The following is a 14,267-nucleotide window of genomic DNA, read 5'->3' on the forward strand; positions in this document are numbered from 1 at the left end:
TGTTTATCCAAAGAGCTGCAGCGCTGGCGTAAGTAGTGACCCGGACACCACGTAAGAAAGCTCTGAGACTCGGGGAGCACGGCGAAGACCACTGCGGTGCGGATCGAGCGGTTTAGACTGGTATTTGGGGCAGGGAGAGGGCGTGAAAAGAATAAAGTTACTGGATTCTGAAACCATGATATGAGGAAGCCCGTCCCTTCGCCGTGGACAGGCCTGCGTCTGTGTGGCCATGTCTTCGGCTGGCTCTCCAGAGTGACAGAATTCCTGAAAGCCTTCGGTCTGTTGGCCCCTTAAGGCTGATGGTGGTCAGGGAGGCAGGAAGATGACCGAGGTCATCACTGAAATTTTTAAAGAGTTAGTTCTTAATTTGCAGTCAATAATATCTCACTTTTAGATCTTTCTCCCTAAAAGTATTCTCTAAGCTTTGGCATTTTACAGTTGTTCTGTACGAGATACCAGGCTACATACGCCCTGATACAGGTTAGTATCTGAAGTGGCAGGAAATCTGCCTCCCATCGGGCCTTTTGGGGTCCTTGACACCTTGGCGGGTGTGAGAAACATAAAAGCAAAGTCAGGGGGATACAGAGTTGCAGGTGGGTCTGTGGAAAATCCTTAAATATATTTAAGCTGATGAAAATGAAATCGCACACTAAACAGAATTGTTGAAGCACTTTTTATACATCTTGAGTATAACAGCAGATGGTTTCTGTTTATCATCTCTTCCTGGAAACTTCAGAATCCCACCCATCCCTTCCTGAGAACTTCAGTGACACACTCGGACGCTCCTGTTACTTCGTCAGGGTTGTTGGGTTTTCCGGGTCTCTTCCCCCATCAAAATATTCAGTGTCTTTCTAAGTTTGTGACTTCTGCTTCGGTGGCTTCCTCACCTGGTTACTGACAGATAGAAAAGGCTGAGAGGAAACGTAATCCAGATTGTACAGAGAGCTGTTTCTCCAATCCCTTTTCCAACATGGGGGTTGATTATATATCATAGACGTGTTCATATCTACATGTTTGTTTTATACACACACACACGTATATTTTAGCTTTGCTTGGGATATTCTCATGCCAAATACAGGAGGTTAGTCTCTTTCATCCCAGCTCTTTCAAAACTACAGAAAAAGCAGTATGCTGTTCCGAGGCCAGCATTTATTTATTTGCACATCTCTTCTCTCTTCTCAAAACTTGAATTCTGGCTCTATCTTCTGCTTTATCTGCCTTTTCTCTTCCCAGTCCCTGTCTCTCTCTCCTTCTAATTATCCCCAGTGGGAGTAATTTAATCCCGCATCAGTTTCTCCTGGTTGGGGAAGAGGTACACTAGAATTCCCCAAAAGGAAAAAATTCAGGGTTGAGGAGAGAAGAGCATTTGTATTACTGAGGACTTCATTGGAATTCCAAAAACAGGATCTTTCCTTTTGAAAGGGCTTTGTGGCCATTCTTTGCAAATGTGCTTTAAGGGAGACACTTGGGAGGGGGATGCTCCCTGCACTTCCCCCTTTGTCCTTAGTCCAGGTCGGGAACTGTCAGGGAGTCAAGGTAGAAGAGAATGCTGCCTGCCTGGGATGCCCTCTTGCCCCAGACCCCTCAAGCAGCTGCGTGGTGGCCTGGTCCAGCCCACTCCCTGTTTTGTAAATAAGGTCTTCCCGGAGCACAGCCCTGCTCCTTCTGTTAAGCGTGGTCTGGGGCAGCTTTTCTGCTCTGGTGACAGAGCTGAGTAGTTACAGCAGAGACCACGTGGTTTGCAAAGCTGGAAGTGTGTGCTGACCCTGCCCTGGGGGAGCGGGACCCCCTTCCCGCCCCCCTCCCCAGCATTTGGAGTAGGTAAGGCCACGAACCCCTGCATTTGGAGCGTTTGGAACGTGTAAGGCAACTTGGGATCCCTGCTCTAAGACAGTTTGGGTTGGGAAACATTTCAGTAGAAGCTTTTCTTGACCTAGAGCCTTAGTGCCCTGGTGCCACCCCCTGCTGTCCAAACACAGGTGCAGTGGTGGTCCCCAGGGGCTGGAGCCCCAAGACCTATTACCACTACTGTGAATAAGAGAGAGTCATTTGTCAGAATCAGAATGCTAGAACAGTGAAAACATTCTACTTAATTTATGTCACAGTAGGTATTTTATATCCCTGAAAATAAGTTCCTTAATGTGAAGAGCAAACTAAATGAACCAGCCGTCCTAGAGGGACAGCTAGCTGCTTCATTTTACCAAGTTGAAGATGAAGGTGGGATCCTGCACTAAAAAGATTTTTTAGTTTGACATGGTCAGCACCAAGAATCCTGACCCATGTGTAGGAAAGAAGAAAAGGGCTTAAGTGATGCCTCTGAATTTGATACTGAGCGTGGATACTTTTTTTTTTAATGTTTATTTTTGAGAGAGAGTGCGAGCGGGGGAGGGGCAGAGAGAGGGAGCTACAGAATCTGAAGCAAGTTCCAGGCCCTGAGCCATGAGCACAGAGCCCACCGCGGCGCTCGAACTCACGAACTGTGAGATCATGACCTGAGCCGAAGTCGGATACTTAACCAGCTGAGCCACCCAGGCTCCCCCCAGTACTGAGCGTGGATTCTTAAATGGTCCGGGAGACTTTGAAGAAGCCGTTAGTATCTCCAAATGCTGGAGCTCCTTGGTTTCTGGCCACTCGCATTTCTGCCATGTGGGGTGAGAGGGTGCTTGAAGACCTTTCATCAGGTCTTTTAACGATTTCCTCATAATGTTCCAAACAGTCTGAGTTGTTGAGGTCAGCAGAGAGCCATTGATTCTTGTCCTAGATTCCGGTCCAGACAAAGTGCTTGATCAAAGGAGCAGTTTCCGCTTACAGTAGCAATGTAAACTTGGCTCGTGAGGCTACATTTAGTGCTCAAATCTGCAAATATCCCTGCAAGATCAGTTCATTTGCACAGCCAATCCTAATCCTGTCTGTGACCTGGCAGATGCAGGGCTCCATCCAGAAAGAGGAGAGATTCTTTTCAAAACTGGGATCATAGATGAGTGAGGCCCTGTTACCTGCAGGCGTGAGTCAGGAGTAGCTGCTCATCACAAAGCCAAGAAAAAGAAGCCAGGGATGCTCCTAACCTGATGTTCGTGTTAAACGGCCTCCTTGATGTCGTCTCCCAAAATGATGCCTCGTACCTCCCACAGCACAGGCAGGAGCCCCCCCCAGATGAGCCCGCCCCCAGGTGAGCAACAGTGTTGGTTAGGTTCTGCTTCCAAGGCAGCGGCACGAATTCCCAAACGAATCTTCCAGCAGCGTGCAGAGAATCCATACGAGCGATCCGTATCCGCCTTTGAGAAGACTTCAGGGGAGGGTCCCGTTCCAGAAGGTTGGAAATACTTCCAGGCAGGCCCAAAGGCCATGGCTGTGCCCACGTGGTCTGTGTAGGGTGGGTTATCCCTGGTCTTAGCTCCTGGGATTGAAGCCTGAGTGACTATATCTGAAATACGGAGTTTACTGGGGAAAGTACTTTCTTCTAATACATACCAGAGTATTTAGTTATTAAAGATAATCATTTGTGTATTAGCAACAGGGTGTTTTACTTGTTCCGGGAAACCTCGATGCCGCTGTTCTTAGTCCTTTACCCTGATTTGCAGATTATCCTAATTCCCCTGCTCCCTGTGTTCCTCCTGTATGTTCCTACCACCACTCTTCATAACAGTAGTTTTAAAATTTTCCTCTCACCCGGTTATTTGCCTCTTCCAGACCCTCACCTTTGAGATGGGTGGCTGTGGCCTGGGGCGAGTTGTCTGACTTCCTGGAGCCTCTTTGGAGGTCTGGACTGTGAAGTGGGGACAGTTATACCTACTTTGCAGAGACTTGGTGGGATTAGAGGCCCCGCGTCGGTAAATTCCAGCAAGGGCCCACGTGTGGTAGGAATTAAATTCTAACGGCTCTTCTGAACCCCCTGTGGCCTCATGCTACTTCAGATTCTAAATGTGAACCAAGCGAGAACAGGCCCGCCACGATCCCCGCTGAAACGTGGCTACCCTCCGGGGCCTGCTCTGTCAAAGCCAAGTGCTGTGCAGAGTTCTTTACCTGCATTCTCTCATCCCATCCTTAGGACCACCCTGGGAGGCTGGCGCCGTTACGCTTATTTGTCACACTGAGGAGACTGAGGCTTGAGGCTGAGTAGTTTGCCTACACGGCTGTGTGGTATTTGTCTCAGCAGCCCAGGCGGGGCTGCCGTGCAGGCCCCCAGAACCTGCGGGCCTCGTTCTTCGATCACCCTGTCCCCTTACCTTCTAGCTCCAGGCGGCCGGGTGGCCGTCTCCACCTGCCACAGGCGGGTGGGGGTGGGGGTGGGGGGGGTGCGTCCTACTCACACCTTCTACTGTTTTCTCCATTTCTCCAAAAGTCTCTACTTTAACCTCCCCGCTCCTCTCCCAGTGGGTCAGACTCACTTGACTCCCGCATCCGCGTAAACAGAAGGCATTAAATGGTCCAGGTCACGCCCCTACCTCCCCAGGATAAGACTGGTGTGTACCGTCTCCCTCCCCATAATTCCTCACATCGGGCGTGCACAGGATCCAGCCTTAAATTTAAGTAAGCCGGAACAGGGAAGCAGCTGTCATGCCAAAGGAAACCATGGAGTTTAATCACCAGTTTGCAGCAGCAGGTGAGGCCACGTGCACGGGAACTGCCCCGTGCAGCCCAGGCTGGTCTTGTAGCGGGTGCGGGAGCCGCGCAGACGGGGGCGGCTGTTCCCACCGGCTTGGGTTCAGAGTTTATGTACATTCTGCTCCCCCGTTTTATGGCTAACTCGTCCTGCCACAGGTTGCGTGCCTCCAGTCCTGTTGTGTTTCTAGCAGCTCGTTCACGGACAGAATGAGAGGAAATAAGCCCGAATGCAGCACGCTACTCCCACATCTCCTACCCTGTTGAGGCGGACAGTAGGGTTCACTGGGAACAGAGAGGACCCCACAGCGTGGCCACTGGGTGTCTTCACTAGAAGGTCTTCAGTTACCCCACAGACCAGGGGTTACTTTTTGATAACTCCTACCTGTTGGAGTCTTTCTACACTTGCTGGCATAATGGCCCGGTTTTCGACACTAAAAGAAAAAGATTAAGGGTGTAACTTTTCATAAATTCAAATCTCAATAGAAACATCTTAACCTGTCTAAGGAACCATAAAAGCTAGTTAGCTGCCTAAGTAGCTTTTTTTTTTCTTAACTTTATTTATTTTGAGAAACCGAGACAGCACAAGTGGGGGAGGGGCAGAGAGACTCCCAAGCAGGCTCCGCACTCAGCGCGGCTGACAGGGCTTGAACCCGTGAAGCCGCAAGATCCCCACCTGAGCCGAAACCAAGAGTCGGACGCTTAACCGACAGAGCCACCCAGGTACCCTTGATGGATTTTATCTTAAATGAAGCTCCGTTTCAGGCCTGAGAGACCTTGAGATTCAAGCCATTATCACTATCCCAGAGAACAGGGCTCTGGATGTTCAGAGGCCCCAAAAATGACACGTATGAGAGAGGCAAGGGCCCTGTTCCCTGGCCTCTCCCGGTGGAGCTTGCTCTTACAGTGTAGAGCGGCCAGAAGCACAGGAAAGTCAGGGCGCCTGGCTGGCTCAGTTGGTGGAACGTGGGACTCCTGATTGCAGGGTGGGGAGTTGGAGCTTCACATTGGGTGTAGAGATTACTTACAAATAAAATCTCTAAAATAAAAAGCACAGAACAGCGTAGAGTTTATCTCGTGAAGGTATGTATGATGTTTTTCTTCTTGATAAACCAGGGGAAAAAAGGAAACCAAAGTGCTACATTCCCTTAGGAAGTCCTGCCCCCTAAATCTTGAGGACATTATAGATCAACTCAGAACTGGTAACACAGCAAAGAAGGTGATGAAAGCTGTTTAACTTAGTAGCTTTTAAAGAAAGCCTTGTCTGGCCAGAGAGGTAAGTCAGAGGAGGTCGTGGAGACTTAGGGTAACATTGGGGTTACCAGTGCCGCTCACTGCCCTCATTCACAGCCCTAGACCCCAGTGTGGTGGTCTTACCTGACCCGAAGGGAGTCGCACCGCAGCTACTCACCCTGTAGCACGGGCCGGGCTCTGGCGCCCTGAGTCCCAGGTGGTAGGAGACCAGGTGCTGCTGGGGCCTCTGAGCGGGGAGAAGCGGTCCCTCCGGCGGGGAAGGGGGCCTGCGAGGCTCCCAGGCACGAGCAGGAGGGGCTGAACCCCGTGGCCAGTTGACAAGCTGCTGATAAAGTCAGGAGAAAACACTGCAGACGTGGCGACTTTGCACTGAGGGCAGGGGCTCCGGCCAGGCGTGTACATGCAAAGCAGGTTTCAAGGTGCTTTATTGCGGCGTTAATTGCCGACAGCGTGGCTCCCGACGAGCCTTAGACTTGGGCTTGTGGATCGCCCACAGTCATTGAGGAGGCTTCCCACCTTCCAGCCAAGATCCCACCTGGAAGCGGCAGAGGGCGCCCTTCCGAGCCGGCGCCGGCCTTCCCTCTGGCTGAGGGACCGGATGTGGGGCCACTGATTGACAGGGGCTAAGCGCCCGCCCCCCGTTCCCACGCCTATTTTGACCTCCTTCAGACTTAACTGGCCGTCAGACTTTCAGTCTTCCGGACCAGGGGTCAGCAAAGACTTTCTGTAGGAGCCCAGAGAGGAAAGATTTCCGGCCTTGCAGGCCGTCTGGGCTCCGGCGCAGCCACTCCTAAGCACGAGACCGGCTGTAGATGACGCGTACATGAGCGTGGCCCGGTTCCAATAAAACTACGAGCACTGACATTTTCATTTTCACGTGTTACAGTATATTCTGGTTTCTCTCCCCTACGATCTTTAAAAAAAAAAAAAACAAAAAACCCACTGCAAGTGCTGGGCTGTACAAAAATAGGCAGTGGCCCGATCTGGCCCCCAGGCTGTAGTTTGCTGACCCCTGATGCGGGTGCTCGTCAGTGCTTGGTAGCAGTGGGAAGAGTATGTGTTCCCGCAGGGACCGGGCACAACCAGGATGGCCCCGATGCAGAGGAACGACTTTGGACCGCAAGCCCGGAGCTGGGCCCCTTGGTCTTTATCAAAAAACCACACACGTCGGGCGCCTGGCTGTCTTAAGTTGGAGGAACATGCGACTCTTGATCTCAGGGTCGTGAGTTGGAACCCCACAGGTTGCTTACACACACATGCCGCCCACTAAGGAGAATTCGAGGGCTGATGAGCTGAGCAGGGCCGCTACCTGCCGCAGAGGCTGCAGAGGTGGGAGGGGGTCTGGGCCGTGGCGGGTGCCTCTCCCGGGACGGGTACTTGGAGCGGATCGTGCGAGGGTGAGGGCAGCTGGGCGTAGTGCGGTGCCAGACAGAGTAAGTGCTCTCCAGGGAGCGCGTGCGGTAAAGGGAACGAAACACCCCTGCCCCCTCCCTGCCTGCACACTCACCTTCGTGAAACTCGGGTTGAATAAAAGATTCATCTTGGGACTGAGGGAAGTACAGAGAGAGAGAGAGAGAGAGACAGTTACAGCCTGGCTCCAGCCCTCCATCACCTGCTCATTAGCGTGCTCCTCGCCAGCCTACTGCGGATTTCCGGTTTCTGAGCCCCCGGGGGAAGGAGCCCATGCCCCAGCCAGGGGATGACGGAGAACTGCAGAGGGTTGGGGTGGGTTTTAAGTGTTTCTGCTCATTTCTAGAACAGTTTGGGAAGAGCTACATGCCTGTCAGCCCCACACAAATACACATGAACAGCCTGGGGTAGAGTTTGGTGCAGCACCTGGGGGGGGGGGGCAATGCAGGGTGAGTTAGCAAGGAAATCACTGCAGGGGGGAGGGGGGGCATGCTCACCAGACACTTCATTTTCCACCTTGGACCAGTGAAGGTATAGAAGGATCTAGATCCAGAAGCCAGAAAGCAGGCACCGTACTAGAGTTGCTAATCCAGGTGTCATACTTACTGTGCAAATTGGCACCTGGGTCCCTCGGGGCAGAAGCCCACAAAGTAGTTAGCGCACATGATCTTACGGACATGGCGGTGTTTGCACAGGGGACCTGCTGGGCAGAGAACAGCCAGAAACACACATGACAAATCTCACCGGGAGGGTATGGCAGTCATAGCTCTCCACTTAACAGGGTATATAAACCTTGTCCTTTCCTGCCCAAAGCACCTGCTTCCTAGCCACGTGACTGAGAGGGGAATGGCCACCTCGGAATGTGCTGGGGTGGGGGCCAGCTGGCCAGTGCTGAGCAGTGGGGTCGGAGGCGTCCCTGACACACTGCATCTTGGAGGATTTACGTGGTTGTAGACTGTCATTTGTCACCTTTACTTAGCTCCAGAAGCTACAGCTGAGGAAAGACTAACCCCACCACAGCTTACTAATCGTCCCCGAAAATGCCCCCAAAGGAACACTGCTGAGGACTCAGAACAGTGCACCTGAACACCAATGAAAGTAAAGGGCGCAGTACTCAGAGCACAGGGACTCCAATGGGGGGCCCCTGCCTCTTAATGGGGCAGGTGGAGCACGCTTAGGTGACAGCACCCCCCCCCCCAGGTGGGTAAAAGAAATAGACAAGAGAATGCATGTGGTCGGTCTCCCCTGGACCAGACCTGATGCCAAGGGCTTCCTGTGAGGTCCTATATCTGCCAGCTCAATAACCCTATGAAGGAGCGGTTTCCCCTTTCCATAAGTGAGGAACTGCGTTCAGCAATTCGTTCAAGGTCACGCAGCTGATACATTCTGAAGTCACTGGGATCTGAACCCAAGTAAGCCCACTGGGAGAAGCCATGCCAGGCTGAATGTTACAATACACAGAAGGTTCTTTTCCATAAGAGCGAGCCTGGGGGAGAACTATGGAAAGGTCTTCCGTTGGGATTTTAACCCAGGGGCACACCCCCATGGGGCCTTATCAGGCATATGCATCCTTCCCCTGCTGGGGACACCTCCCACATCGTGATCACCTAGTGCTCCCTTTCCATCGGGGCCTCACCATCCTTGCAGAAACCTTGGTCATACCAAGGACAGTCCCGGGTCTTGAAAGCTGGCTTCACGTGGAGAAAGGGACATTCCTTGTTGTTGCAATCACCTGAAAAGTCCAGCATTCTTTAAAAACGGGCTCATCTTAACGCTCATTTCCACCCTCCCCAAAGTGGACTGACCGCCTTGCTTAGCCTCCACTTGCCTTCCTTCCATCAGCAGCAGCTTTTGGAAGACAGCAAGGAGTTTCTAATCCTTCTTGCAAACTAGGAAGAATGGATCCCAATACTACTTGCTAAGTAGGACTTGGGTAAGAATAAACACATCTGGAAGAGCAGAGGCAGGGCCAGATATCCAGAGGGAGGGACTGGAACGGAAGGCATCTGGAGGCCACCAGAGAGGAAGGAATGAAGAAGAGGCGGGGAGAGGAGAGCCAGAGCGAGCCCCTAAAGATCCAAGAGGGACACAGTGTGGATGCATTTCAATCAAGGCCCTCTGTGCTTCGTCTCTGCGACGGAGACCTACGGTGCTTCTAGAACCAGGGTACGGTCCTTTCTGGCGGACAGGCCAACAAGACCAGCTCCAAAGCTGGCGGTGGTCTGATGCTAGATGCTACACAGGGACCCCTGTGGTTGCCCGATGCCTGTGCCGTAAGCTGTGGGTTATAGACCAAGACTCGGGTCCTCTAGAAGGAGCCAGCCTCGTGGGACAGACCACTGGAGAATTGTTGTAAGAACACTCTTAGATTTCTTGCAGGAGCCCAGGGCTCTGAAGGAGCGTGGGGAGGAATCAGTTCATCTTTCACCTCATGTGAGTAGAGAATTGGTGGATGCTTCCAATCCCATCCTCCTTAAAAGCCTACAACTCACGGGTGCGCCCGGGGGGCTCAGTCGGTTGGGCGACTGACTTCGGCTCAGGTCATGATCTCATAGTCTGTGGGTTTGAGCCCCGTGATGGGCTCTGTGCTGATGGCCGGGAGCCTGGAGCCTGCTTCGGATCCTGTGTCTCCTCCTCTCTCTGCCCCTCCCCTGCTCACGCTCTGTGTCTGTCTCTCGATAATAAATAAACGTTAAAAAAAAAAAAAAGTCTGCAACTCGGTGCTTCTCAGAGCCAAAAGGACTTGATGGTGTTCGCCCCATTGGTTTTCAAACTTCTCCAGAGATCTACTTAAAGGTCGTCCTTCTGCAAAGCAGGTTTCACCGCTGATGCCTAAGAACAGTTTGAAATCACCATTCCCTCCTGGCCTTCCCGTCTCACAAACGAGGACAGCAGTGCTCAGAGAGAGGAACTGCCCTGTGCAGCCCAGGGCAGAGTGCAGCCTCTGGGCTCCCGCCTTTTGAGGAATGGAAGTGACATCCCTCCCCTAGGGCTGGCGAGCATTTGATCTAGGAGGCAGCGGGCCGGCGGAGGCAGCGGGCGGGAAGTCACCTGCCCGTGCAATGCTGCCTTTCTGTCCTGGCCTGGATGCGCCTCGCTGCATTCCTCTGGCGGCCAGCAGGTGGCACCCGCGCCTCACCCTCCAGTCAGCCTTTTCGGAGTCCCCCAAGTAGCTGTTAGAAGAGCCCAGCCAGCTGCAGGGCCCAAGACCCTGGGCCCCCTCAGCTGCCCCTTCCCACTCCAACACCTCCCAACATAATGTTCTACATAAAACAGTTTACTTCCAATAAGAACGATAATTACTTTGGGGCGCCCGGGGGGCTCAGTCGGTTAAGCGTCTGACTTCCACTCAGGTCAGGATCTCAGTTTCCGTGAGTTCGAGCCCCGCGTCAGGCTCTGCGTTGACAGCTCAGAGCCTGGAGCCTGCTTCGGATTCTGTGCCCCCCCCCCTTTATGCCTCTCCCCCACTGGTGCTCTGTCACCTTCTAGCTCTCAAAAATAAATAAATGTTATAAATTTTTTTTCTTTAATGGTAAGTGGCATTTTTAAATGAAAGAGGTTTAGGTGCTGGCCAAGGGAAGCTGAGCTTCAGGTAAACTCTGTCTTTCCCTTCCAAGAACACATGCAGGCTGCGGGACCTCAACTCCCAGCAGGCAGGACACAGAATTTTGGCCCGGGAGGAGCTCTTTGGGGATGCTTCGCCTTCTTCCCAAATAGCCAGGACCTCCCCCCCGCCCCCCCCCCTCCCGCCACTGGCACTAAGGGCAGCTTACCCCAAAGCTGCCCCAGTCAGAGACGTCCCTGAAGACTGTGGCAGCTCTCTGTCCCTCCAGGTCACTCTTTTGGAACACAGTTTGGAAAGCACTGGACTAGATAATCCTTAAGGCTCCTTCCAGCTCTGGAAAGCACTGAGCTGTAGAATTTCACTGGGAAGATATTTTACAAGATCTGAGGCACACTTGCCGATTCAATCTTAAATGAGGTGGCAAGTGGTTGTGGCTTCCTGCCCCGGGCAGCCCTGTGCACGACAAAAGGAGGTCTGAAAGCCAGAGAGAAGGAGGACACTGGTCCCAACCCGACCACACAAGATAATTTTAGAGGCTGTGCTTCTGAACCTCATGACTGTATGTTTACAGTGACCCTGCATTGCCAATAAGAGATGCTAGTTTTCCACTTACGGAAGCAATGCAAAGTTTTCTTCTAAAATAACACTCCGTAAAACAAGACCGTCGGAAGAATCGACAGTGACACAGGTCAATGGCACAGGTGCTTTCTGTGTTTGGCAAGCATCGTGAAAGTGGCTTTCAAATCCTGCTGTTTGGGAAACGCTGGCCCGGACCCACCCCGGGGACAGAGACACGGCCCATTCCAGGCTTATTTCCGGACAGTCAGTCCGAGTATGTGATTAGCCAGGACTGCAGAGGGAAACAATTCAGCCTTTGAGTCCAGCCTCACCCCACCCTTCCCGTGGGGGTGGGGGTGGGGGTCACTAGCGTGTGCCCGAGCCTGTGGGCCAGTGAAACAGGGATCCCAGAGTACAGTTCCACTGTTCCTAGGGGGCTGGAAAAGCAGGCGCCTGGGGCTCAGAGAGGCCCGGTCGGCCACCGGAGACATACACAGTCTCCTTTGGGCTTCCCTGTCACACGTCTTCCTGTCTCCCCAGTCCCCACTGCCAACCCCCCTAGGTAAGGGCTGGAGCCAGGAAGGGGCGTTACCGAACTTGGAGTAGAAGTAGCACTCGGGCATCCTGGTGACATCGTACTGGTGCAAGAAGTTGCACTGGTCGCCCTTCTTACACAGTCCCCGCAGCCAGTGCTTACACACCACCATCTTCTCCCCTCGGTTGTGCCGGAGGGGACAGAGCTTCCCTGGGAACAGCAGAGCAGCCAGCTGGGAGCACCCCCACCCCCTGCTTGCCTGGGATTCCCGAGGAGCGCGCCCCTCGTCCATCCCGTCACCTGACCCCCGGTGGAGGCCGCACGGAGGACGGGCTGTCTTAGCACTGCCACACCTTTGCCCAAAGTTTCCTCTCTGCCTGGCCTGCCCTCGGGCTTCTCAAACCCCGGGAAGCCCCAGGGGGTCAGGACAGCTCCCAGCAGCCTCACAGCCCCCCTCTCCTCCAGGCTCAGGGTGGGGCTCCTACCAGAGAGCAGAGCCGTGGCTCCAGCCCGGGACCCCCACCCAGCACGGCCCCTGGCACATAGTGCTTGTTAAGGGCCTGCTAAAACCAGGTCTCAGAAACCCCCCTCAAACGTTGTGTTTCCTGAGCCCGGAGACCTAACGTGCTGACCTAAGAGCCGGCTTTGTAACTAACAACTGAGAAGGAAGTAGAAATGTCCTGTGTGACTCTGTTACCTTCTTACGGGGGGTACGGCCATCAGCAGTTAGGATGCCCCAGTTCCCAAGTTCCTAAACAGGACCAGCCTCATGCTTGGCCACCCCTCTGATAGAATGTGAGGGTTGCTGGGAAGGGGTTCTTTGTAAATAGTCCTACCCTCACCCGGCCAATGACTCGCTTGGGTGTGACCTTCCACCAGAGCACTTGGATTTCTTTGCAAGAGGGCGTGGATGTGTAGACGGCCCCAGCCCCCCACGCCCCGGTTCACCTGCTGACCCACCTTTCTCACAGAGCCCTTTAGCGAAAAAGTTGCACACAGCTGAGCCCGACTCTAGAAGGGGAAGAAGGAAAGAAGGTAAACAGAGGCTGCACCTGCCAGGGGGTTTTTCCTCCTCAGGAAGTCCCTACCCACCCCCACCCACCCCCGCAACCCTGAACCTCCCCAAAGCTTGGGCCTGGGGGCTAGGGCCTGGCTCTTTGGATGCTGGCCTCCAGAACCAGCCTCAAGACCTCAACACCTAAGCCCCCAACTCTGAAACACAGGTGATGGAGGGGCCCAAGGCAACTCAGGAGGCCAATGTGGACTTTCCTGGCTTCTCACCATTCCCTTTCTGTATCTCTCTGCTTTCCCCGTCTGGAAAATGGGCTGCCTGGAAGTCAGCTCCATTCTCCTGGAATCCTGGAGAGTATGTAAGAGGGGAGCCCTCAGCCCCTGAGAAGGGGGGTGCTGAGCTGAGAATCACGGGTGGCAGGCCCCAGTCCCCAACTCGGTCCCCCTGGTGTGCCGCAGTGGCGGAGAAGCCCAGAGAAGGGCGCAAGGTCCCCCAGGGGGACGGCTGACACCCTGTCCTCACTCACTGTCCATGCCCTGGAAAGGCAGGAGTCCAGTGCCCTTTTGCATCTCTACATCCTTCTCGAAGGTGAAGGTGAACTGCTCTAGCCCAGCAATGATCTCTTGCATCTTCCATCTCCTGCCGAGCCGCCCAAACCTGCTCAAGCCCCTGCAGGTGCACCCTATATAGCTCATCAGAGGCCCTTAAGGGGGCAGGGTCTGGTGCTGCCCCCCTCATCCCCGGATGCCAGTGGCCAGGTGACAGCTGGGCTCCTCTCTAGGCACAGCTGTCTTCTTACTCCCACCTGGTGCAGGTGCAGACGCCCCAGGGCCCCGCGCCCTCGCGCGGTGTACCTAACAGCCCGCTCACAATGCGCGCCGCTGGGGAAGAATTAGCAAAGCCGCACGTAAGCACGCACGGCGTATGCGCAGACGTTACCAAACCTGTGCTCGGTCTTTCAACATGAAGACAAAGCCACAGGTTAGCCTTGAGCAGAGTTGCACAAACCGACCACAGCGAGGCTGTTCTGATTCCCAGGAGCTTGGGGGCCAAAGGGTGAGGGGGTGGGTGGGGCAGGGGTGCAGAGGGAGGGAGCCCCCGCCCCCCGCCTCCCCACTTCCCTCCAATCGGGTCCCAGCCGACCCCTCCCTCTGGGACTCCTGACATCCCTTTTCTGGCCTGAGTGACAAGCCCTGAGCGTGCTCTTCATGGGAGAGGGAAAAAGGAACGAAATCCAGAGGAATCGGAAATAGTTGGATGAATAGCGCTTTGTTTACGCGCACACAATCGCGAGCTCGGCTGGGGGTGGAACCAACCAGAGGCCTCCCAGC

General features: G+C 53.9%; 2 protein-coding genes across 19 annotated transcripts in view; one reads left to right on the top strand and one right to left on the bottom strand.

Annotated features, from left to right (window-relative positions):
- The window catches only part of CE1H17orf80 (chromosome E1 C17orf80 homolog), an 11,119-nt gene extending 10,940 nt beyond the window's left edge, over positions 1–179 (top strand). For all 6 annotated transcript variants that reach the window (XM_019818182.3, XM_006940530.4, XM_006940531.5 and 3 more), the window contains one exon: positions 14–179. In XM_019818182.3, the coding sequence (XP_019673741.2) occupies positions 14–36 (23 nt within the window). In that variant the 3' untranslated portion in view covers positions 37–179. The remainder of the gene's footprint in view (positions 1–13) is intronic.
- Positions 1–13,612, bottom strand: part of CPSF4L (cleavage and polyadenylation specific factor 4 like) — an 18,327-nt gene extending 4,715 nt beyond the window's left edge. The window contains exons 1-9 of one of the 13 annotated variants that reach the window (XM_045045255.1): positions 13,463–13,606; positions 12,885–12,935; positions 11,982–12,134; positions 8,903–8,998; positions 7,873–7,969; positions 7,364–7,403; positions 6,014–6,181; positions 4,988–5,036; positions 4,726–4,862 (exon numbers count right to left, since the gene is read on the bottom strand). In XM_045045255.1, coding sequence (XP_044901190.1) covers positions 4,858–4,862; positions 4,988–5,036; positions 6,014–6,181; positions 7,364–7,403; positions 7,873–7,969; positions 8,903–8,998; positions 11,982–12,134; positions 12,885–12,935; positions 13,463–13,565 — 762 coding nt within the window. In that variant the 5' untranslated portion in view covers positions 13,566–13,606 and the 3' untranslated portion in view covers positions 4,726–4,857. Of the gene's footprint in view, positions 1–4,553; positions 5,037–6,013; positions 6,182–7,363; positions 7,404–7,872; positions 7,970–8,902; positions 8,999–11,981; positions 12,135–12,621; positions 12,860–12,884; positions 12,936–13,462 lie in introns of those variants that run through there. The other 12 variants (XM_045045254.1, XM_045045250.1, XM_045045249.1 and 9 more) reach the window with 12 other exon arrangements.
- Between the last annotated feature and the right edge of the window lie 655 nt (positions 13,613–14,267).

This window comes from Felis catus, chromosome E1, assembly GCF_018350175.1.
Source record: "Felis catus isolate Fca126 chromosome E1, F.catus_Fca126_mat1.0, whole genome shotgun sequence".
NCBI lineage: Eukaryota > Metazoa > Chordata > Mammalia > Carnivora > Felidae > Felis > Felis catus.